The 21,774-nt window shown below is 38.8% G+C and overlaps 2 protein-coding genes across 4 annotated transcripts; both read right to left on the bottom strand.

The window, feature by feature from the left end:
* Window positions 1–216: 216 nt before the first annotated feature.
* Window positions 217–16,797, bottom strand: slf2 (SMC5-SMC6 complex localization factor 2). Of its 3 annotated transcripts, XM_042010786.1 has the most exons (22): window positions 16,653–16,797; window positions 15,987–16,021; window positions 14,866–15,515; window positions 14,509–14,766; window positions 10,058–10,109; window positions 7,918–8,350; window positions 6,939–7,878; window positions 6,731–6,810; window positions 6,530–6,637; window positions 6,282–6,449; window positions 4,461–4,566; window positions 4,289–4,376; window positions 4,051–4,192; window positions 3,821–3,908; window positions 3,525–3,701; window positions 2,518–2,612; window positions 2,311–2,398; window positions 2,053–2,154; window positions 1,817–1,894; window positions 1,596–1,682; window positions 1,120–1,188; window positions 217–1,023 (listed from the first exon to the last, which is right to left on the bottom strand). In XM_042010786.1, exons 1-22 carry the CDS (start codon window positions 16,685–16,687, stop codon window positions 688–690), a joined length of 4,215 nt encoding a protein of 1,404 aa, XP_041866720.1. In that variant the 5' UTR covers window positions 16,688–16,797; the 3' UTR covers window positions 217–687. The 3 variants fall into 3 exon arrangements, with proteins under 3 accessions (XP_041866720.1, XP_041866719.1, XP_041866721.1); XM_042010785.1 differs by having other exon boundaries at window positions 6,939–8,350; XM_042010787.1 differs by lacking the exon at window positions 15,987–16,021 and having other exon boundaries at window positions 6,939–8,350; window positions 16,653–16,791.
* A 580-nt stretch (window positions 16,798–17,377) lies between these two features.
* Window positions 17,378–21,774, bottom strand: LOC121655883 (phosphoglycerate mutase 1-like). Its single transcript, XM_042010788.1, has 4 exons — window positions 21,496–21,774; window positions 20,402–20,676; window positions 19,003–19,183; window positions 17,378–18,564 (listed from the first exon to the last, which is right to left on the bottom strand). Exons 1-4 carry the CDS (start codon window positions 21,632–21,634, stop codon window positions 18,395–18,397), a joined length of 765 nt encoding a protein of 254 aa, XP_041866722.1. The 5' UTR covers window positions 21,635–21,774; the 3' UTR covers window positions 17,378–18,394.

Below are 21,774 nucleotides of genomic sequence, written 5' to 3'. Positions count from 1 at the left end.
AGTATTTTCACATTTTTAACCTTGAGCACGTTTTAATACTGTTTTATCCATTGTCCAATAATGTTAAATTATGCTTCTTGTGCTATATAAAATAATTTTTTTTTTTGTTGGGGAGAGGGGTTACAGTTACATCTATATGGATATTTTGCTTCAGATATTTGCCAAGGAGTGGATGGAAGAAATGATTCTGTTTACAGAAAAAAAATAAATCTGTATTTTGCAAAAGATATTTTAATTAAAAAGAAAAAAATCCCAAAAGGTAAACACAGCAAACATGCAACAATTAAATCTCAACAGCCCCATTTTAACAGACTATACAACTTAGGTATAAAATAGTAGCACAATAAACAAGGCGTAATTTATAACATTTTCACATGAAGTTACAGCTTAATACGTAATTTGCTTTTCTTGTGCCGAATAAACCAAAAAGAACACATGGCTGTAGCCCACAATAAACATTGCAATCTCTGAATATTTTAAATTATTTAATAAAACCAATAAACCTATTTTTAATATAATTTACTGAGGCAGACAGTGAAACCCAAGGCTATTTTAGGGTATTTAGGGAGATGGATAAAAAGTGCAAATTAAACTTAATATTAAGGCAACGGCTAGAACAGCCTTGAAAACAAGTATCAATAACAACATTTGATACTATCAGAGGTGTCATTTATTCAAAGAGTCTTCTCATCTCAATAATGTCTTCAATCCATCATTAGTTTGATCATCCAAAGCTTGAGGATGCATTTCAGGCATCACTTGGTTCGATTCAACAGTCAATGGCTTATTTGCCTCTTCTGTTTTGCTTGCTTCATCCTTGGTAAAGTCTTCTTCAGTGTCTCCTGGCCCTTCCATGTCCTCTCCTGTCTCCAACACCTCTTCTTCCATCTCTGCCTCATTTTCCTCAGCACTTAAAACATCATTCTCATCTTCATCACTTGAAATGGTTTCATCCTCAGTTTCTTCATCATCTTGGCTGATCCTAAAGGTCTCCACAGGCTGCCAATAATCATACAGCTTTCCCTTTTGGAGAAAAACAAAAGGTATTGCTGTCAGAGTGCTGTTTTTAAATAGTTTTAAAGTAAAACTAGTGTTATGGAAGTATTGCAACTACTGTACATTAAGAGGTTTAGTCTTCTGAAGGAGCATCTGCCATTTAGTGTAGATCCTGGCCACAAGGTCCTTTACCTGCAAAACAATAGAAGATGAAACACTGTTCATTATCTGTACCGCTTTGTCCATTACGAGTCGCGGGTAAGCTGGAGCCTTTCCCAGCATTTTAGCAGGTGAGAGGCAGGGTACGCCCTGGATAGATCACCAGTCCATAAGGGTAGCATCTGACTAGCATCTGAGAGGAAGTCCTATTTTGGTTTTACTACTAACCAAAAATAAAGAAATGAAATTCAATTCTTTGTGAGAAACCAGAGCTTACACTATACACTGGAGAATTGGTTTCTATGAAGTTACATAATCAGCAGAATATCTAACAATGTTATTGTATATTGCATGTTTTCCTATTATTGTGCAGCCCTAAATTGAACATACGTCCAACAGATAGAAAAAAAAGCATCAAGTTCTTTGTAAAACACGCTCACCTTGCTGCGGTAAAGACATTTCTCACTCTCTCTGATGTCACACTTGACATGGGTTTCCAGCTCAAATGACAAAAGAAGCAGCTGCTCCTAAAGCCAGAAAACAAGGAATGAACTTCTGTAGGTACAAGGATAAATGCAGTTCCAACAACTGAAATCACATGATGTAAATCACCCACACTAGTGCTGTGGACCAAAAATAATGGAAAATAAAAACAACTTACCTTCTGATGAGGTGGGAAGTACTGAAGATGGGATGCTTCATTTGTTAGAGTCAAAAGGCTAGAGCACAGGTAATAGGCCTGGAACACACAATGGATAAATGAGGAAAATACCAAAATAAAAACAACAAAAAAAATTTATTAAATAAAAAAAACCATAAAGTCATTTTAAATATTAAAATCTAAACTGAATTTGGGCTTAATTATTCTGAAATTGAAGGCCTTAACTCGATGCAAACCTGTTGGTCTAGAGTGGCCATGTCCTCTTCTTTATCTTTTTGCAGGCTCCGGAGAAGAGCAGAAGGTTGTATTCGGGGGAGGTACGGCCTTAAGTCAGCAAGCTGAGAGCCATGCAGGTAACCAAAGACATTATTAATGAGTGACATGACAATACTATTTATTCAACATAAATGATGTTCCAGAAAAGGTACAGCAGAAGTTTAGATATATTGTTTAGCTCTAAAAGAAACAAAATTAGTTGCAATGAAACAGATTACCTGGAACTCATTCTGATGAGGTTTGTAGGTGCAACTTCCATCCAACAACTTTGAGATCATGGACAGGCTAAGATGTCGCCGAAGCTGTCTGTCCAAACACATAATGAAAATGAAAACTTTTAATGCTATATTGCTCTTGGAAAATAAATAATTATACGTTTAAACTGCCAAGACAATTTGATTGAAAAAGAGAATTAAAACATTTACTTTCCCCGTGTATTGTCAGGCAGGAGTTGAACTAGAAGGCACATGTTGTGATGATCATTAGTTAAATTCGTAAAGGCCTGACAGATTCTGGGTAGCTAGGGAAAAAAAAACAAAAGAACAAACAGGAATTATACACAATGACCTGTTTTTTTTGTAGATTCCCCCTAATGGCATGCACATATTGACAATTCCAGAATTCAACAGGCTCAAATTGTGAAAGTGTTGTTCAGGAAGTGTGAAACACTGCTGTTATACCTTTGCTGGCCACTAAAGACTGAAACTGATAAACAGTTGATAAACGACACATTTACATCAGTAAGGTGACTATTCTGAGCAAGAGTGCAGACAAAATAGTCTATATACAAGAAAGAAGACTAAATTATCCTTTTTGAGCCAGAAGATCCACAAGAGAAGCCAGCATTATATATTATGAGGTATTTTTGACTAAATTAGTCAACTAATTAGACTAAATCAGTCTTAATGTTTATTATTAAACAGCAAACTGAGCAGCTAAATAATGCAGTCATGAAAATAAATGGAAATTGGAGTTTATTCAATAAATCGCCAATGAATCATATCAATTGCACTTTACAGTCTAAGCACAAGCAGCCAAAACAGTACAGCAGCAACATGCTTGATACTTTTTCTAAAAACCTCTTCATTTGCACTTAATTAATCCATTAAAACACTACGTTACAACAGCATACTTCCTCTGTTAACATAATGTCTGGTGTGTGTGTGTGTTATGTTGACTTGATGCTGAGAAGGATGCAGACCAGACATCTGAAGAAACTTAGCAAAACTGCTTTAACAGGCTGTGGGCGCTCTCATAGCTGTATAATCAATGTCTGACTGATGATCGTTTTTTTTTTTGCGAGGGAACACAAAAGAAATACCCCGTGTCCCTCAAAGGATTGTGAGGTAACGCAAAAGAAAAAAAAAAAATTTGTAAAAAATCTTCTGCCATTTCAGCCAGTCATAGGGATCAGAAGTGTTAATTGACTGACCTGAGTGTCCCAATCCCTGATGTTGTTGACAATTTTATATTGAAGACTGGTCACTTCCACAGTGGACTGGAGGATGCGCTGTGTGTCCAGGCTGATTGTTCCCATCATGGTTAGCAACATCAGCAGCTCGTCGTCACTATACGCTTGGGGGCACAGGCCCATACAGTAGGACAGGTACTAGGAAAAAAAAAGGGGCAAGAATAACAGCAGGTAAAGAGAATTTAAGTTGTTGTTGCACAGTCTCTCAAGCATGACAGCCAACAGGTCTAAAACATCAGCTTCCGCCTGCGTCTTACCTTAAAGATGTTGCTGCAGTTATGTTCAGGATAAATAATTTGCTCCTTGTTAATGAAGGGACTCTCAGTTATAATATAGACATCCTCCCTGCATAAACACAGATATTTAAGCTCTAAATTGGGAAATATATATATAAAAATAAAAGACAAAAAACATACAACTTGTTTCTTACAGTTTTTGATATGAGCCAACAAAATACACAAGTAATTCACAAGGCAAAGGTACGTACAGCAAATCTCCCTCACTGAATGGAGGCTGTAGCTCTTCAAAAGGGAAGAGTGTAACAAAGTCAACACCCATGTTCATCAGTACCAGTGTCACATCAGCCAAACTTGGCACCCACACTTCAAACTCCTTGCTCCCATTTTTCACTGAGGAAATACGTTGACATAAAATAAAACATCTGTTTACAGTATTCATCCTTTAGTGGCAAAATAACATAAGTTTTTTTCTGGGGAAATGCAGACCTATCTGATAAGCAGCAGAACAGGCAATGTCACACAGAGCTTGTAGCATCTTTTCAGACAGCATCCTCTCAGAGTGGACCGACATCATCTACAAGAACAACCAATAATTACTGCCAAAGCTCATACATCTGAACAAGGAAATTACTACCAGCATGTCATAGAGGAGGATTACCTTGAATAGGAAACGGGTAACCTCAGCTGGACAGGGCAAGTCTCTGTCATAAGCTTCCTGAAATAACCCAATATTCACATGCAGTCTCAGCTGAGCAGGGCTGGACCTGGGATATAGACAGAAAACAAAAGGAGGAGAGACAAATAAGTCTACATTATTTAGCAAAGGTTTACCAATAGCCAATACAGGCTGTAAAACAGTCATTATGTACTTGTTAGTCAACAGCTTTGTATTACCCTTCAGTGATGAAGCTAAAACTGTGGTTTGCCTGGAGACATATAAAAGATAAAAGACACTAAGGATGCTCTTCACGTGCTGCTCCTTCCCTTGAAAGCTTAAATACACTCAGCAAACCTGAATGGCAGTCTATATATTATATTAAGAAAAATGCAAAGTCTCATTGTTTAATACAGAATGCTGCATTAGGCAGACTGAGAACATTTTTTTCTGTTACCCTTCTAAACTTTTTAACTTTTCTGGTCAAAAACAATAAAATGAAATAACTCATTTAAGTGATTTCAGGGTCTTATGATAAACACCAACTACTCTCATTACCTATTTTTAAAGGAAAAAATTATTTTGGGTATGTCATGTAAAGGTCATGTGTTTTGGTAGATTTACTGCCACAAAAGCGTTGAACAACCTGGCGAGGACTGGAGGAAAAGGCTGAGTCTTCGTTATTATTACAAAACACAGGGAATTTAGTCAACTAAAAGATCTGCTTTAGGGTCTTCCAAAGAGGAAGGCCATAAATCACTGCAAAACCAAAAGTACAGGCTTAAGGAAGTTTGAATGTGGTGTGTGAACTTGACTTTTAGCTTTGAATAATATTTGTAAAATGTGGAAGTGAAAGTGGTGTGAAAAAGAGGAATTTACTCTAACACATGTTTTAAACTATCCACACTTGAGTCCACTGGTTAAGGCACTGTATTCAGAGAATAAACATGTTTAGGATTAGCAAACAGTACTTGTGCTTCCCAAAGAGATTCAACAAAAGAGTTTCAAGGTACTGTAGAATATCTACTGGGAAAACCTTTCCAGCTGAAAAATGACTTACAAAGAAACTTCTTATGGCTTCTGACTCGACTGCTAAACTTTGCTTTGCAATAACGAGGAATAATCGACTCCTCTGCGTCCCTTGACTAATGGACTGAATAGACTGATCAGACATGCGCTGTGGTGTGGACAGAGCTGGAGTCTGTTGCGGTAGATGCGTAGAGGAAGACATGGGACCAGCCGCTGGCCATCACTGTTGATGTCAGCGACCTTCTGCATGCCATCATCACAGCACAGTAGAGCTTGTTCAGATGCAGGCTGCTCTTTCTGAGCTGCTCTACAAACACTCAGGAAATCCTTCTTACCCAGGGCCATTAGACTGTTTAACAACACATTGGGGAGGGGTGGAGGGAGAGGGGCTCCACAGTGCGTGGACAGGATAAAATACTGTCACCTGCAGGCCACTGTATCTTGACACATGCTACTTGTTGCTTTCATTTTCAAACTGCCTTGTATATATTCATAGTTTTTCCTTATTTATGTACATACAAATTTTTGTTTACCTTATTCTTTTCTATTTTATGTGATGATGACTAAATAACTTAAACATCATGTGACAGTTATACTCAGCTATGAAGTCATGTTGCATTTCCAAACTTCAACTTCAAGGAAAGTTTAAAATATAAAAAGTTCTCTCATATTTTGGTCTGATTTTCAGTCGGTTGACGTGGCTTCCGATGCGGGGATGGAAGTGCGCTCACCTGTGTGTGTGTGCACGTGTCTATATTTCTATACCTTATACCACAAGCATAAAATACCACTTACCAAAGAAGTGTTTTCTGTGCTGTCCCCTGTGGATTGACCATACACTGTCTGAGCTGCAGTGTATTCTGGTTGAAGATCTGTCCAAACTTGTCCAAGTTGAACACTACTTCTCCTGGAGGCACATCCCTGATTGCACTAGTCATCACTGAGTAACGCTGCAGGAATTCCCTTTATAACAAAGGTAAACTGAAGTTCATAATAAACTCTCACTGTGACTGAATGTGTCGATGTGATTCGGTGTGCCTTACTGCTGCTCAGCAGAGATGCCTTCTTCCTGGTTCTCCTCCTCATACTCTGTTATCTTCAGCAGTTCTTCTTTACATGTAACTAGAAGCTGTGCCTCCACCTCCTTAGCTCTGATGAATAAAAACAGAATGTACAGAAGGTTAACTCTCTTGTGTAGACTGTTGTTAAAATGAAAGATAACAAAGCATTTCTGAATAATAAACCTTTTATTGCTGTTCATCTCTATCAGCATCTGGTCAAGACTGTTCTTGTAGACACCTGGCTTTGTGGTGGATGGTAAAAGCTTTTGCAGGAAACAAAAGGTGACAAAGATAATGAAATGCAAGCAGTGTTTAAACTCTTCATTAGCTAAGCAAATGTATCACATTCCCTTAATTTATCTATAACAAAGACAATTTACATGGAGCTTACAGTTTTTGGCTGGGTGCTGTTATGTACAGGTGTAGCTGGCTCGGAGAAGGTCCCCTTCTCTGGTGTATCTGGAGGCTTGGCAACACGCTCCATCATCTCCTTTAAGGAAATTAACTGCTCTTCTTCACTGCTATTTGAACTCTGAGTTAGATTTACTTTATAGGCAATGCTCAGGCCTAGGTCCAGTTCCTCATCTATGGAATTCTCTTCTTTTATCTCCTTTTGATTCCCTTCATTTTCCTGCACCTCTGGTGGTAGAGACTGAGTACACTGGGATACAGAGGTTTGCTCAAATGTTCCAGTGCCAGTCTCCAAAGGGCATGAACCCACATTGCTGGGGAGGAGAGGTGTGCCTTTGTCTTCAGATTTAACATTCTCATCTTTAATCTGTGTGCCTGAAAAAGCTTTGGGACATTTTTTATGTCCCTTATCTTTGGAACAATGTTTTAGTTTTTTCACTTTTGTGTGCTTCAAAGTCACACTTGGCAATGAGACATGGGATGTACATGTTGAGGGTGGCGCTGTGAGTGGAGATTCCGTTACTCTGAAATGTGGAGTTTTGTGAGAACCAGTTCCAATAACTGGAGTACTGCAGTTGAATGAAGGGCAAGAACCTTTCTCAGAGGACGGTGATTTGATCATTTTCTCCTCCATCTTAGGCTTTGCAGTCTTACGTGCAGTGCTGACTATGTAGGTCATGGGATCAGGAGTGAAAAGATCACATAAATCATCTGGGACAGATCTTCGTGGACAGCTAGTTTTACTGCTACCTACTGCGCAATGACTTGAAGAATCAGAATTTGGTTTTGATGTTGGTTTGAAAGTGTTACAGTCTGATTTTTTACTCTCCCCCAAATGAGTATCCTTGCTTGGGGTCTTGATAGGAGTACTACAGGCACTGTGACCAGAGCAGCGGCTAAGTGGCCCAATGTGAGGTGATTTACAAAATTCTTTTAGAGAAACTGACAAGGACGTTGATCTATCAGTTTTACGGTTTTCCTCATTTCTTTTCACACTTTTTTCATTGGACTTGGAAGATGCACTACGTATTCCTGCCTTCTTATCAGTGGACTCTGTGTGAGCTTGCTTTGATGGCTCTCTCTTTGTACAATGTTTAGGTGAAGATGTGCTGTGTGAATGGGTGGATTGACAGTTGGATGAATATGCTGATTGTCCACATACCAGCTCTGTACACACATGGCTGTCGGTCGTTTTGGGAGGTTGTTCCAAAACTAAAGAATTCTTAGATGATGGCTTAGAAACTACTGAAGTGCTTGGCGTGTTGCTAGGTGTAGGTATGTTTGTCTGCTTTTTGCTCAAGTTTGCATCCTGAGTGCACAGTTTCTTGGAGTTCTCAGAACAGTGCTCAGACTCTCTGTGCCTCTTCTGAGATGTACAATGCAGATCAATAGCTGTGGACAGAAAAGACAATAGATAACACACTATTTTCCATCAATATTCATTGTTTTCAAATATCCTCGCAGAGTCAGAATTCAAGTAATTTGTTGCAACCATCTGCATACTTTCATGAAATAATTTTCCACATTACGTTACCAGGAGAACACTGTTCTGTAACAGAAAATTAAATGATAATTATTTCTCTATAAAGGACAATGTTAATTTAGCATTAGATGTATCCAGCTTTACAAATGCAAGAATTTCTTCTCTTTTGGTGACCTAGAATATAAAAAACAAAAATTTTTTATTCTTTAAAAGTCTGTCATAACACTTGTCAAATTAAATCAGATTAATGCACATTTTTTATTAATTTACGTTAGATCAAATGAGAAAATAGTTCCAACTAATCAGTAATTAATAAAATGAATTGTAAGCTGGAACAGTCTAACACATAAAAGCCTGTACGCTAATATTTTCTAATATCTTAAAACTACAACTTCGGTGCAGTGTCTGCTGAGCCAAAAGAAAACTCTCAATCTGCCAGTTGATCTACGTTCCTACCTTCACCTATGGTCACGAGCTGTGGGTAGTTACCAAAAAACAAGATTACAAATACAAGTGGCCAAAATGAGTTTTCTCCACTGGGTGGCCAGGTTCTCCCTTAGAGATAGGGTGAGAAGCTCTGTGATCCATTTAGACAGGTGTCCCTGCAACCTGACCCCAGGTGCGATTCAAAGCCATAGTGTGGTAACAGATGATGTATATAGTTCAGTTTTGTCTTGCTTAAATATGCAAGGCCTCACCCTGACAAAGACGTCTGGAAGCGAAAAAATTTCAAATCGATTGGTCTGACCACAGAAGAATTTTCTGGTTTACCACCTACCAGAAAGTTCATTAAAAATTAAACCAAAGAACAGAGCAGTGTTTGTGGATCATGTTCACATACGGATTCTTCTTTACATGATGGAGCTTTAATCTGCATTTGATGATGGCTAGAGGAACTGTATTAACTGAAAATGATTTCTGAAGTGTTCGTGAAGTTAATCAGTGATGCAGTCTGCCTGAGGGCCTGAAGACTACAGGCATCTAGTATTGATTTTCAGTCATAACCCTTACACGTTTTCCAGATTCTCTAAACAATTTTATATTTTTACTGTAGATGATAGAACATCAAAACCCTTCACAAATTTACAGTGACAATGTTGCACTTTTTTTTAGACTCTTCAAGATCATTTTTTAAATATCTAATCATGTTACTGACATGCTGCTGAATAACCTGAGTAGTTGTTACATGTTCCTCCAGCTGTTTAAGTGGCAATTATTTTTCAGCCTTTTGTTGTTCTTCTATTCCAACTTCTTTCAGACATGTTGATGCCTATATTTAAAAATAAATAAATTGCACTTGAGATTTTGTTTTCTAGGTTCTATTATGAATTAAATATTGGTATACAAAATTTACAAGATTTTACACATTTTTCCAACATCAAAATCAGGGTTGTAGAGGTAGATGACAGAAGTATAACCAGATAGCGTCTAATCAAGTTTAGAGATTTATATAAAAAAAAAAATCTAGACTAGTACAAAAAGAGAAACGTGTTGCTCAGAAAGAATGTATTTCTGGTGGTGGGAAACATCTACTGACCTGGAATTTTATTTAAATCTTTGTCTTTAGTAACTACCTGATTACAAATCTCTTCTACAATTTGCTTTAATGGCATTACCTGGAGTTGATCTTGAACTTGATGGTGTTCGTTCATGTTGCTGTTGGGGGCTCTACAAGAAAAAAATGAAAAACAAAAGGTGAGTCCTTTGGAAGTGTACTTATTTTAAAAGACTTTTCAACAGCAGTAACAGTGTTACTATGCATCTCATGCAATGAAAAAATGCAATCCAACTAGATAAGTATCATGAGTGAATTATCAAACAGCACACTCTTAAGAAATAAGGGGAGAATTGGTCTCACTCCATCTTCAATCAGTAAGCCAGCTGGTTCATTTAAGCTAAAGAAAATGCACACACACAAACAAAAAAAAAAGACAAACATGGGTTCTAACGTTTCTTTATTCTTGCTACATACTGTACTGAAAAAATGACAGCACATTTTAACTCACACAAAATGTTTTAATTTTCTACTTTCTTCACAGCTCACAGGATCTCTGCTGAATACACCTTTTGATGCTTCTTGCTTCAGTCATGACTGTCGCTTTCGCCCAGGAGAAGGGTTTCTTCTGGTGGTGTCCAACTTTCATTGGGCATTTCGACCCTAAATCACAACACCCTCCAGTTGGTGGGTCCGGCAGTGATGGCCAGTCACTGCCCATCTTTCTCCTGGTACCCCAGTGCAACTCCTCCATCCTGTTCCAGAGCCAACAAGATGCTTTTTCCGCTGCCTCCCGCAACCTGCCGACAGCTGTCTTCCTCCCCCTTCCTACTACTCTTATAGTTGTGAGTGTCTTCCATGCAAACTGCGCCGGGAAACCCCTGCACCTGACCTCAACTGGGAATAGCCAGGTGTACCATCCCTTGTCCCTGCACTGCTCAACTAGGTCCTGGTACTTGGAAGCCTTCCTCTTATACACCTCCTCACAATAATCATGGAACCGACAGTTCAATCAGAAAGATTTTGTTTTTCCTCCTCTGACCACAAGACCAAGTCAGGCCTCAGCGATGTTTGCACAATCTGGGGGATGATTAGTCTCCTTCCCAGGTCCACTCTCATCTCCCACGATTGTGCTGCTTGGAGAAGGCCCTTCTTCAACTTCTCCGGGGCTGGTGGTTTCTGCCCTTCCCTAATGAACTGTATGGATGGTGTAGGTCTCTAGTTGATCTTTTTCAGTCTCTCCCACTCCAAGGTGTCAGCCAAGGCAGAGAGGACCTTATCGGGCCACCATCTGTATCTTCCCTGGTTAAGAGCGATCTTGCATCCCACCAGTATGTGCTCCATGGTTCCTCTCCCACACAGCCTGCAGTGGGTCCTTCCTCAGTCCCCAGCTGTGGAGCTTTGCTGGTGATGGAAGGTGTCATACACTGCATGGAGCAGAAATGAGATGCGAAAGGACTCCAGCCTCCAGGCCAGGTGATCATCTGTTTTGACAGGTCCCACTTTGTCTAGGCTCCTTGTGATCCAATTTCCACTGCCCTGGACCTCCTCCTCTCCTCCTCCAGATGCCAGAATGGTTTTGAATAGGGGTGGGCCAATTCAGTATTTATTTGATTCATTGCGACGCAACACATGCCGATTCAATTACGATTTGTAAATGTTCAAAATCAAATATGTTTTATAATATTTAATTGACAGGAACAGAGCTGCTAAGTGTGGCAGGAACGTAAAAGTTGTGCATGTCACCCGAACACTGTAGGGGGAAGGACCGGTGCGTCCCCCTGAAGTGTAAACAACAGAAACACCAGGATGGCAGCAGCTAGCCTTTCAGCCACTGTTTCTGCATGAGATTTACTCCTTGAGTCTAGCATTTGGAAAATTTGTTGGTTTTTAATCAGCATTAGAATGGACAAGCCCTCCTCAAGACTTACTGTATATGTAAGGTGTTTAAAGCCAAAATAAAATATAATAGTAATATTACAAACATGCAACAGCACCTCATGCATTCCCAGCCCAGGTTAGAGGAAGAGAAGTTGCCCGTGTTCTGTCAGTTTGACATACTGTTGACATACAGTTGTCAGATTAGCACACCATAGCCTTGTCTGTTGGTTTAAGACTACTTTAAAAAATTGGCATGCTATTGCGGTAGATATTCTACAATGATACTTGATATTTTATTTAACAATAGTTATTTATTTTAAATTGATCAATTTCAGATAGTTTGGGAGAAGGCACTTGATGCTAATAAGTCAATGCTACAATAAGTGTTTAAACAACATTACAACTTCCCTTGCAAAAAGATTAACAGAAAAAACTGTATTATAAGTACAGTTTCATACACTTCAACTGGGTTTGTAATTGCATTCCCCTCGAGTTTTGTCATGCAAGAGATGCACTTGGGCAATGTGCAATTAATATGCAATATAATACACAAAACTACCTGCTTGTGGCTTCACAGTTGACTGTATGCCAACACAATCTCTGAGCAGTCAGTGGTGCTGAATTGATGGGTCATTTGCAGTTTTGTGGTACGTATACACATTAAGCGAGGGTAGTTATTCTGACAACGTATGCCAAACCGACAGAACACCTGTTATTGTTCCTAACTACTGCTAACACAATTTACTGTAGATTCTATGGAAAAAAAAATATTAACCTAATCTGAAAAATATGTTGGATATGTGTTGGATTTATTTATGGTTTGATCTAAATAAAAAGGAGTGGAAATAAGTTTGTTTGGTTACTTGAATTAATGATTTTAAATTTATGAAGTAGACATGGAGGGGGAAAAAAAACAAAACAAAAAAACAAAACGCTGACTGGGGAAAAATGACGGACTGAGAAATCATTTAATAATCGAATCGTAGTAACTGAATTGAATCGTGAGGTACCTAATATGGCACACCTCTAGTTTTGAAGCACTGCTTCCTCAATAAATTTTTTTTTTTCTGACTGCCAGTAGCATTAAACTAAGTGGATACATCTCACGTTATAAGACTAAGGAGCTGGTTATTGACTTCAGGAAGTCCAGCCCACAACCACGTCCAGTGACCATCAGGGACGATAAGGTGGAGATTGTAGACAACTACAGGTACCTCTGGTTGTGGCTGGATAACAAGCTGGACTGGACATGCTGTACAGATCACCTGTACAAGAAGGGCCAAAGCCGTCTGTACTTCCTGTGAAGACTGAGATCTTTTTACATCTGCAGGAAACTCCTGTGGATGTTCTATCAGTCTGTGGTGGCTAGTACGCTTTTTTATGCTGTTGTCTGCTGGGAGGGTAACATGACAAAAAGGTGTGCTAACAGGCTGGAAAAACTCATCAGGCGGGCGGGCTCTGTGGTTGGCATGAAGCTGGACTCCCTGGTGACAGTGGCAGAGAGGAGAACACTAAAAAAACTACTGGCTATTGTGAATGATGCCAGTCACCCTCTGCACAGTCATCAGTGCACAGAGAAGCCTGACCAGTAACAGGCTGCTCCTCCCCAAGAGTAGGACCAACCGGCTCAGAGACTCCTTTGTCCCCCGAGCCATCAAACTGTACAATTCTGCATTAGGCAGGAGGGGGAGAAGGAGGGGGGAGAGGGAGGTGTGCAGTCCGCCTGATAGAACACATGCACAATAACCCATACAAACAGTTGCAATAACTTATACGTGCAATAGTGAACTGGGAACCTGTACCACCTCTACTGTGTGCAATGCTTGTTTATATTGTTTTATTTAACTTATCTTATTGTTATTATTGTTATATTTATTGCATTCTATTTGCCTCTATTTTGCTTTGTACCTGTATATATTGTGTCTTGTGCTTGTCCTGCTTTACTGTTGGTGTTGTATTGCTGCTGGTACCCAAATTTCCCTGAGGACTCTCCAAAGGAATTAATAAAGTATTTCTATTCTATTCTATGTGTAGTTACAGGTCTTTTGATAACAAAGTCAGCTGTATGAGGTGTAGGCAACCTGTACACCCCAGCAATTAACAGGATGTGGTAGTGTATACCTGGTCTCACAGAATCAGAAGCAAAGACAGGGGAAAGAAAGTGACCAGCATGACTGATAATTATCCAGGAATTTATCAAACCACAGTTACCTATATGTGCATCCATGCATGTTCATGTAGTATGCTGAAAGGTTTTGTGATAAATTGTGTTGCTAAAACTTTCATCACTTTCCTCTGCTTCAAAATTATGCCAGCTTATACCCTGCATTCAAAATAGAGATTTAAATGATAAATTGCAGATTTGAACAAAGTCTTGTTCATCGTAAAAGTTAATGCGACACTGATGTGATCGTTACTTTCTCACATTCTCTGAGCTGTAAGTAATTTCAGAAAAATACAGAAAATACAGAAAAAAGCTTACACGAATGTAAAGAAAAAATAAACAACAGTGTGAAAGCAAAGGGTTCAGATTCATTGCAAGGCTAAATAACCTACTTTCTTTAAAAAATTATTTGATCAAAGTAGTAGTAAGCAGAGCATGACTAACAACATACTTTTTCCAAGTAAACAGTACATAAAGGAGGGCTTCAAATATACTTCATCTATCATTATCAACATAGGATACTTTACCTGCGATGAAGACACAGGGCTGTTCATGACGGGTGAATTGTAACCAGTACTACAGTCCAAATTCTGTGTATTCAAAGGATTCTGGAAGCCCTTTGAGGGTGAATGGCTGATGACAGGATGGCAATCGTTGAAGTCGGCAGTGGGCTGCAGTTGAACTTCCGGGCCTGCACTGCTAATGAGTGAAGGGCTTGTAAGGCTCACAGGAGGTTTTTGCAGCTGGACAGTTTGAATGGAACTTCTGACTTCACTGGACTGAGCCTGATAGAGTATATGTTAAAACAGCAATTCAGCATCAAATGACTATTATTGGTCATAAACACTTACCAATAGTTTCACAAAAAATAAATAAATACATACCTTCTTTGAGTCTTGTTTTTTCATTGTTTCATTGTTGCTTTCTGAATGAGAGGAAATGACCTTGGAAACAGTCTCTTGATTTCCACTGCTGTGGTGGGAAGGGAAGTGATTGCTTAAATTCTTCACGAATGTAGAGGGTACATGATGAAATACACTGGGGGTACAGGGTCCATCAGTGGAAGTATTACTGTTGGTTGAGCAGGCTGGACCAAACTGAGAAGAGCTGACCTGCTGTTTTGGCACGGATTGCACAACTTGCAGCCTTGAATCCAGTCTTTCTTTTGGTGTAGTTTCATGTCCATATACTGAACTTCCAGTGAAAGGAGACCTGCTTGAAGCAAGCTCAGGAGGTTGAGCAAAGTGCTTTGGAGGAAGAACTCTGTCAGTTGGAAAAGGATTTGCTAGAGGTCTAGTAATTTCAGGCCTATGTGGAACAAACCCTGTAGAATATATTGGACTGGCTGAAGGTGGATGGTGTGAATGTTGACTGTATCTGTCCCTGCTGGACTGCTCAGGCGTTTGGAGTGGCAACATTCTCCTGGGGTGAGGATGAGAAAGCAGGTTAGGTACTTGAGAGGGTTTCATTGGGGTCTCCTGGGAAAAAGATGTGAAATGTGGTACTGAGTACTGCTGGAGTGCAAGGTCCATCCCTACAAAACAGAATAAACAACATGTTTGCGTTACAGTGAAGTAAAAAGTTGAACTAGCAGTTCTTTGGGCTACACACACACACACACATATACATATATATATATATATATATATATATATATATATATACACACACACACATATATATAATATTATATTATATTAGAAATTCTACATTGGGAATGTATGATGTATTCAATATTCAAGACAAGAACTATGAAATGGTGCGTGGCAAAAGTGAAAACGGTGTGTTTTTGCTATGACTGCTACATGAACAAAAATGACCACATTTTATCAACTCAATATGACCAATATGTCACTTCTCATTATAATTACATATAATATATGTATATATACACTGAATCAAAACTTTTCTGATGGTTCAAACAAAAACTTAATTTGACCACCTTCATAAAGAGAGTCAAACGACACCATAAACAAGACTTACACTGACATGAAACCTGACTCACCTCTACTTCTTGGGGATAAATATTCTGCAAATGTTCTGCAACAAACCCGGAGAAGGCGATCTTATTATGTATTGATCATGTTTTCTCACCAAGACAACAATAATGCATAGTAAGTGTTTATTTTTAAGGTTTGTTGACGTCTAACTGCTCAAGAGCTACGACACACCAGGAAGACACCTGTAAATGTCTACCAATCACAGCTTGCCGTGTTAATAGACAATACAAAACGACAACAAATTTGTAAGCTTACACATGTCAACCCCGACCTATGGTTTTTGTCGCATTGACACGAATAACTTAATATCAGTTAACTTCGCAATCATAAATAAACGAACTTAAAGCTGGTTAACAGCGCATGCGGTAGAAGGTAGAAATTTGCTAGCTAACATTAGCAGGGGAAAGTAAGAGATGTGTTTACGTGACTTTTAACAACACGATTTCCTATTTAGAGTTAATTATTTACATTGTGCTAGACTTGCTTTCGTAGCAAACAGCTATATATGTATGGTGTCTATATTAAGCTTACAGTCGCTGAATAACTTCAAATAAAAAACACATATAACTTAAATTAGCAATAGGCTGTTTCAGGAAATGGTGTTAAGCTAACTGCCTGACTCGAGTGCGACAAAACAATGGGGTGACAACAAAGTATAAAAGTGTTCTTACCCGGGGCGTACTTGCTTTTCAGTGGCTCTCCTCATTTCAAGGATTGGAACAGTTGTTTATTATGGTTACATTCTACGGAAACAACGACTAAGGTCCGCGTTCTTCTCCCGCCTGTACCACCAACACTAGCGTTGCACGAATTGCATCATGGAACTTGGAGTTCAAATTAATCATCACGCATTCACTTCAAATACTTGATATTGAGCAAAGTTCATCCTCAAAAAGTTTCCTTTCCGTTATTCAGATATCTTACGCGCAATTTTCTATTTTCATTTTCAGATATTTTTACAGTATGATATGTACTTTATAAGCCAATCTTTACTCTTACAGATCAGAAAAAATGCTATTCTTGTCAATTTTACCAATCGGAAAAAAGACTGGGCAGTATTTGATCCATGTTAATGGTGTCTCTTTTTTTGCCAAATTTCTGCATAAAATGTGAGAAGATTACCTCAGCCTTATTGAGGAAAAACAAACAAATAAACAAACAAACAAAAAAACAAAACAAAACATAAATGACACCATGACCAAAATTCAAGTTATTGCACATATCTTTCAAATTTGCTGCTCGATTATATGATGCTTAGTTTAGTTAACAGTTAACATGGTGAAACAAACACTGCTTAGTTAAAAAAAAAAGTGTTAACATGTATATGTTCAACAAATGTGATCCAGACAAAAAAGAAAAAAAAAGAAAAGAAAAGAAAATGCACAACATGCAGAGCTACCCATAATCGTACATTTATTCAGGCAGAACTTTTGGGGCACATTTACCCAACACATAATGCATGATATTTGAAAAAGAGAAACATCAAAACTTTCATAGGATATTCCACAGGAGGCACATAAATACAGCAGGTCAAAGATGGTCAAACACCCAAAGACTGTGGTTAACTACAGACATTTTACATGTTGTTGGTAACATTAAAACTGGAGGGCCTTATTAAGAGGAATGAAATGTTAACTTATACACTGCAAGAATGAGTGAAGTTGTACATGGCACCATTCAAAACGAGACAAAAAATACAAATGTAGGGGCACAACACAGACAGGCACATAGAGGACGACAGCACAGTTTCCATTCAAAGACAAAATTTTCTTTTACGTGTTCCACATGTCCCAGTCTGCTCTCAAGAGACTGCAAAATGAATTCCCTTTGATTTCAAAGAATTTCTGCATTAAAAATAATTCTACATAGTGTAAATATTATTCTAATTAATGAATAACAACATACAGTATTACAATATCTTAAACCATCCACAAAATAATGGTGTTTAGGGCTCATCTTTATCAACATCAGTGCACAAAAAGAAGTATACTGTAAGCACAGGCAGTGAAGCATCTTCTCTTTTGGTGTAAATTGCATTGTAAGCTTGTGAGTTAGGATTTCAGCTCTTTCATTTTCCATTCAGCCTGGAACACTACTGACTAAGACTTGTGTTACTCCCTTTATTAGAAGTTCAATAAATTTCAGTTCAAATGCTTGCTTTGTGAAGGCTTTTAAGATTAATGTATTTTTCTTGTCCCTGATAATTTACAATCTCCTGAGAGCAGTGACTCCCATAGTGTAATATATATAGCAAGGTTGCTTTTGACAACAACCGACAGCAAATCCTGCTTAGTTTTATGACCCAAAATCAATTAGGATATAGGAACGACAAAAATCTGAGGCCAACTATTTGGGACAACCTATGCCATCATACACGAAGGGGGCTTCTCTGTTTTGTTTGTTTGTCCTCTCTTCACTTCTTGGCCTTTCCCTGAGCAGCAACGGCCTCCATGGCTTTGCGTACAGTCTCCTCATCTCCCAGGAACTGCATTTGCTTCACTGGCTTCAGGTTCTTGTCAAGCTCATAGAGGATTGGGATGCCTGTAGGTAGGTTCAGTTCCATGATGGCTTCGTCTGACATTCCTACAGGTTACAGGACACAGAAAAAAAAGTTAACATAATGATGACACCACAGGACCTAACGTGGGCAGAGTTTTCAGTGTTGTGAAGGTGTCTCTCTTTTAAAATTAGCTTGTTCACCATGGTAGCTAAGGCCCGCGAAATAACCTCCTAACATTGTTTTAGTGAAAAAGACACAGAAAATAATAATAAATAATATTTTTTTAAGTTTCTTAATTTCTCAAAGTAGAAATAATAATACTTGACAATACACTGAATTGAGTAAATAATAAACCAAGGATCAGCTAAGACGATTTGCTCAAATGGTGCAGGAACTATGTTATCAGCTAAGATGGCATATGAAAACATCTGACAAAGCACATCTGCATAACTTTCTGAATCTGTGATGAGAAGCTGAAGCTCTGCATGCTGGCTGTAAGTAAATACTGTATTATCACCCACCTTCCAGGTGCTTGACAATCCCCCTCAGACTGTTTCCATGAGCAGCAATTAGCACCCGCTTTCCCTGTTTAATCTGAGGGGCAATCTCCTCGTTCCAGAAGGGGAGTGCTCGTGCAATAGTGTCCTTCAGGCTTTCACAGGATGGCAGCTGGTCCTCAGTCAAGTCTGCATAGCGACGGTCCTGCAAGGGAGACAGTCTCAGTACAGAAAATAAGTAGACAAGAACAGACACTGCAAAGCAATGCTGAACCCTTTTCTCTTGAATGTTCATCTTAAACGAAGCGTATTGGGCTTCATTCACCAACCGCTCTTATAGACAAATTTGTTCTTAAGTTCTGATTACAAACCTTTTATAAAGATTGTGGCATTCATGAGAATCTTCATATCTTGGATTTGTTCCTAGCTTTGAACAAATCCTATGAAAACTCAAGAGTACTCTTTCAAACATTTGAATGCAGATATGTTTGAACAAAGTCAGCTTTTGTGTTGTTTTCTGCTGTTCAGTTCATTAAAATAATAAAAATTACAGTAATAATTTGGTCATATTTTTTAAAATAACTTCAGGGAATATATAGAGCATTTTGATATTTTCAAATAAATACAAAAATATTGTAAATTGTACCCTAATGTTAAAATATTTCTCTAGGAGAAGAGATTAGGTATTTTTCAGTCGTTCAAAAACAAGTCAGTCATGATGGGATTTATTTCTATTCCTGGTCTTCCTAACACTGTCAGTGTGCAATAGACCACACACACGTGTGGATCAAAGCATCCTTGCCAAATCCGATCCCTCAGCTGTAAGAATATCACTCCACAAATCTCCAGCTCCACCTGCTGAATGTTGTCTTTAAACATTTAGACTTACTACAACAATGTCTTTTTTATTGTAATGATATAATTGTAATGATGTAAAGTTTTGCACAATGTAATGTAAAGCGAGGACCCCGCCCCCCCCCCAGTAGCAGGCATGTCCTTTTAACTTACAAGAGACTGGCATTCACCAATCTAAGAAAAAGGATATGAGCATTTTTGTGAATCTGACAGAGGGCTGAACTTTGAACTTTAACTCAAAGAAACTCGGCCTTGTCAGTCATATATTAACTTTCACTGGACATGCTATTAGGCAATAACATTGAGGCCCCTGATAGCAAATAGTTAGATAGGGTACTGCAAACTTATGGTTGTCAGGTGTAACTGAATGAAAAGTAGATATTCACACTGACAAATATTACCTTAATTTCACCATTTTCTCTCTAAACATTTCAATCACTCCGGCTGATTTCACTCACTAGTAATGACGCAACATTGAACAGATGTTTGAATCATGCTTTGTTAATTCCTGCGTGCAGTTAACAAAGCTCCACGGTTGTGTGTTTGCACTGTAAATAGCATATCTCACCTTGCTGATGATAGTGTAGTAGTCATGGTCTGGGCCCATGGAAGGAGGAGGGATATCGAACGAGCGCCTCCAAATCTTCACTTGAGCCTCTCCGTGTTTGGCAGCAGTCTCGGCCTTGTTCAATCCCGTCAAGCCTCCATAGTGGCGCTCATTTAGCCGCCAGGTCCGATGCACAGGCACCCACATCTGGTCAATGCTGTCCAAGACGAGCCACAGTGTCCTTATAGCCCGCTTCAGCACAGAGGTGTAGCAAATGTCAAACTCAAAGCCAGAATCTGTGAGTTAGAGAGAGTGAGTGGAGTTTACTTTCACTTCAATCATTATTATTATTTTTTATTTATTTATTTTATTTTATTGTTTAAATTAGCCATGTCATCGCAACGATTTCTCATTTTCAAACATTTTCATACAGTGAGATTAACTCTATTTTTTGCCCATTTTACTTTATTTTCCAATAGGATTTCCTCCATAGCCTGAAGCTGATGGGTGGTTGTTGTACCTATGTATATCATATTTGTAAAATATTTGTATTTTTGAGTTCTGCTTCCTGTTTGCCACTAACATAGTACGGTGAAACTGAAATAATTGACATTGAGGCTGTTCAATTCATAAATTGCCACAATGCTGTGGTTAAAGCATGCGCATTTTTTTTGAAGAGTTTGGAAAACTTTGTCTCCAATCTTACAGAAAGTGTACCTGAAGTCTTACTGAAGTGCCAAATAAAATATTTAATTATGCTAATTATTTTCCCGGGGTAATAAACTTTTAGTTACAGCTGTGCAAGATACAGGTTTACCTACAGGCGCTATAGTTTGACCACTCTGCGCAAAGTAAACTGTCTCCTGTGCAGTTTTGGATGGAAAAACAGCCAGATCCATTTATGATGGAACCTGTATGCCACAAAATCACAAACACTCTCTCGTGCTTCGTGGCCTTGCAATAACAATGCACTAAAGCAGCCTCACAGTAGCACCGTTTCTGCACATCTTTCAGACACGTTCAGGGGCGTTTTATGACCAGGTGCATGGAGCGGTGATTATGCAATGCAGGCTCATGAACCGGGTGACGGAAAAAAATAAACGTGTTCTCCTTACCTTTCAGGGCCTGTCCTCCTCTCTTCGCCTCCTTTTCCCCGGTGTCGCTCAAGTCTGCATCGAACCAGCCGCAGAAGCGATTCTCCTGATTCCAGTTGCTCTCGCCGTGGCGAATTAACACTAATTTGTAGACCGCCATTACTAATTTCAATCTACGTTAATCAATTGTTTAAAATTAAATGAAACTGGGCGAGTTAAACGAGCGGATGCTGAGGATGTTGGACTAGAAACTTCCAGCGGATAGGAAACAGACAGGTTCTGGTCAAGCTGTCAAATTTT

The sequence above is a fragment of the Melanotaenia boesemani genome, chromosome 16 (assembly GCF_017639745.1).
Source record: "Melanotaenia boesemani isolate fMelBoe1 chromosome 16, fMelBoe1.pri, whole genome shotgun sequence".
NCBI classification, from domain to species: Eukaryota; Metazoa; Chordata; class Actinopteri; order Atheriniformes; family Melanotaeniidae; genus Melanotaenia; species Melanotaenia boesemani.
The sequence above is the reverse complement of the archived record's forward strand: the minus strand, read 5'-3'. Positions and strand labels throughout refer to the sequence as shown.

Excerpts from the sequence above, each read along its gene's own strand:
- LOC121655883 (XM_042010788.1), bottom strand. The coding sequence starts at position 21,634 with ATGGCGGTCTACAAATTAGTGTTAATTCGCCACGGCGAGAGCAACTGG. Across the intron at positions 19,184-20,401 it reads ACTACACTATCATCAGCAAG|GACCGTCGCTATGCAGACTT; the intron begins GTGAGATATGCT and ends TCTCCCTTGCAG. Across the intron at positions 18,565-19,002 it reads GATTGTCAAGCACCTGGAAG|GAATGTCAGACGAAGCCATC; the intron begins GTGGGTGATAAT and ends TGTAACCTGTAG.
- slf2 (XM_042010785.1), bottom strand. The coding sequence starts at position 16,687 with ATGAGGAGAGCCACTGAAAAGCAAGTACGCCCCGG. Across the intron at positions 10,110-14,508 it reads GCCCTGTGTCTTCATCGCAG|AGCCCCCAACAGCAACATGA; the intron begins GTAAAGTATCCT and ends TTTTTCTTGTAG. Across the intron at positions 8,351-10,057 it reads AAGTTCAAGATCAACTCCAG|CTATTGATCTGCATTGTACA; the intron begins GTAATGCCATTA and ends TTCTGTCCACAG.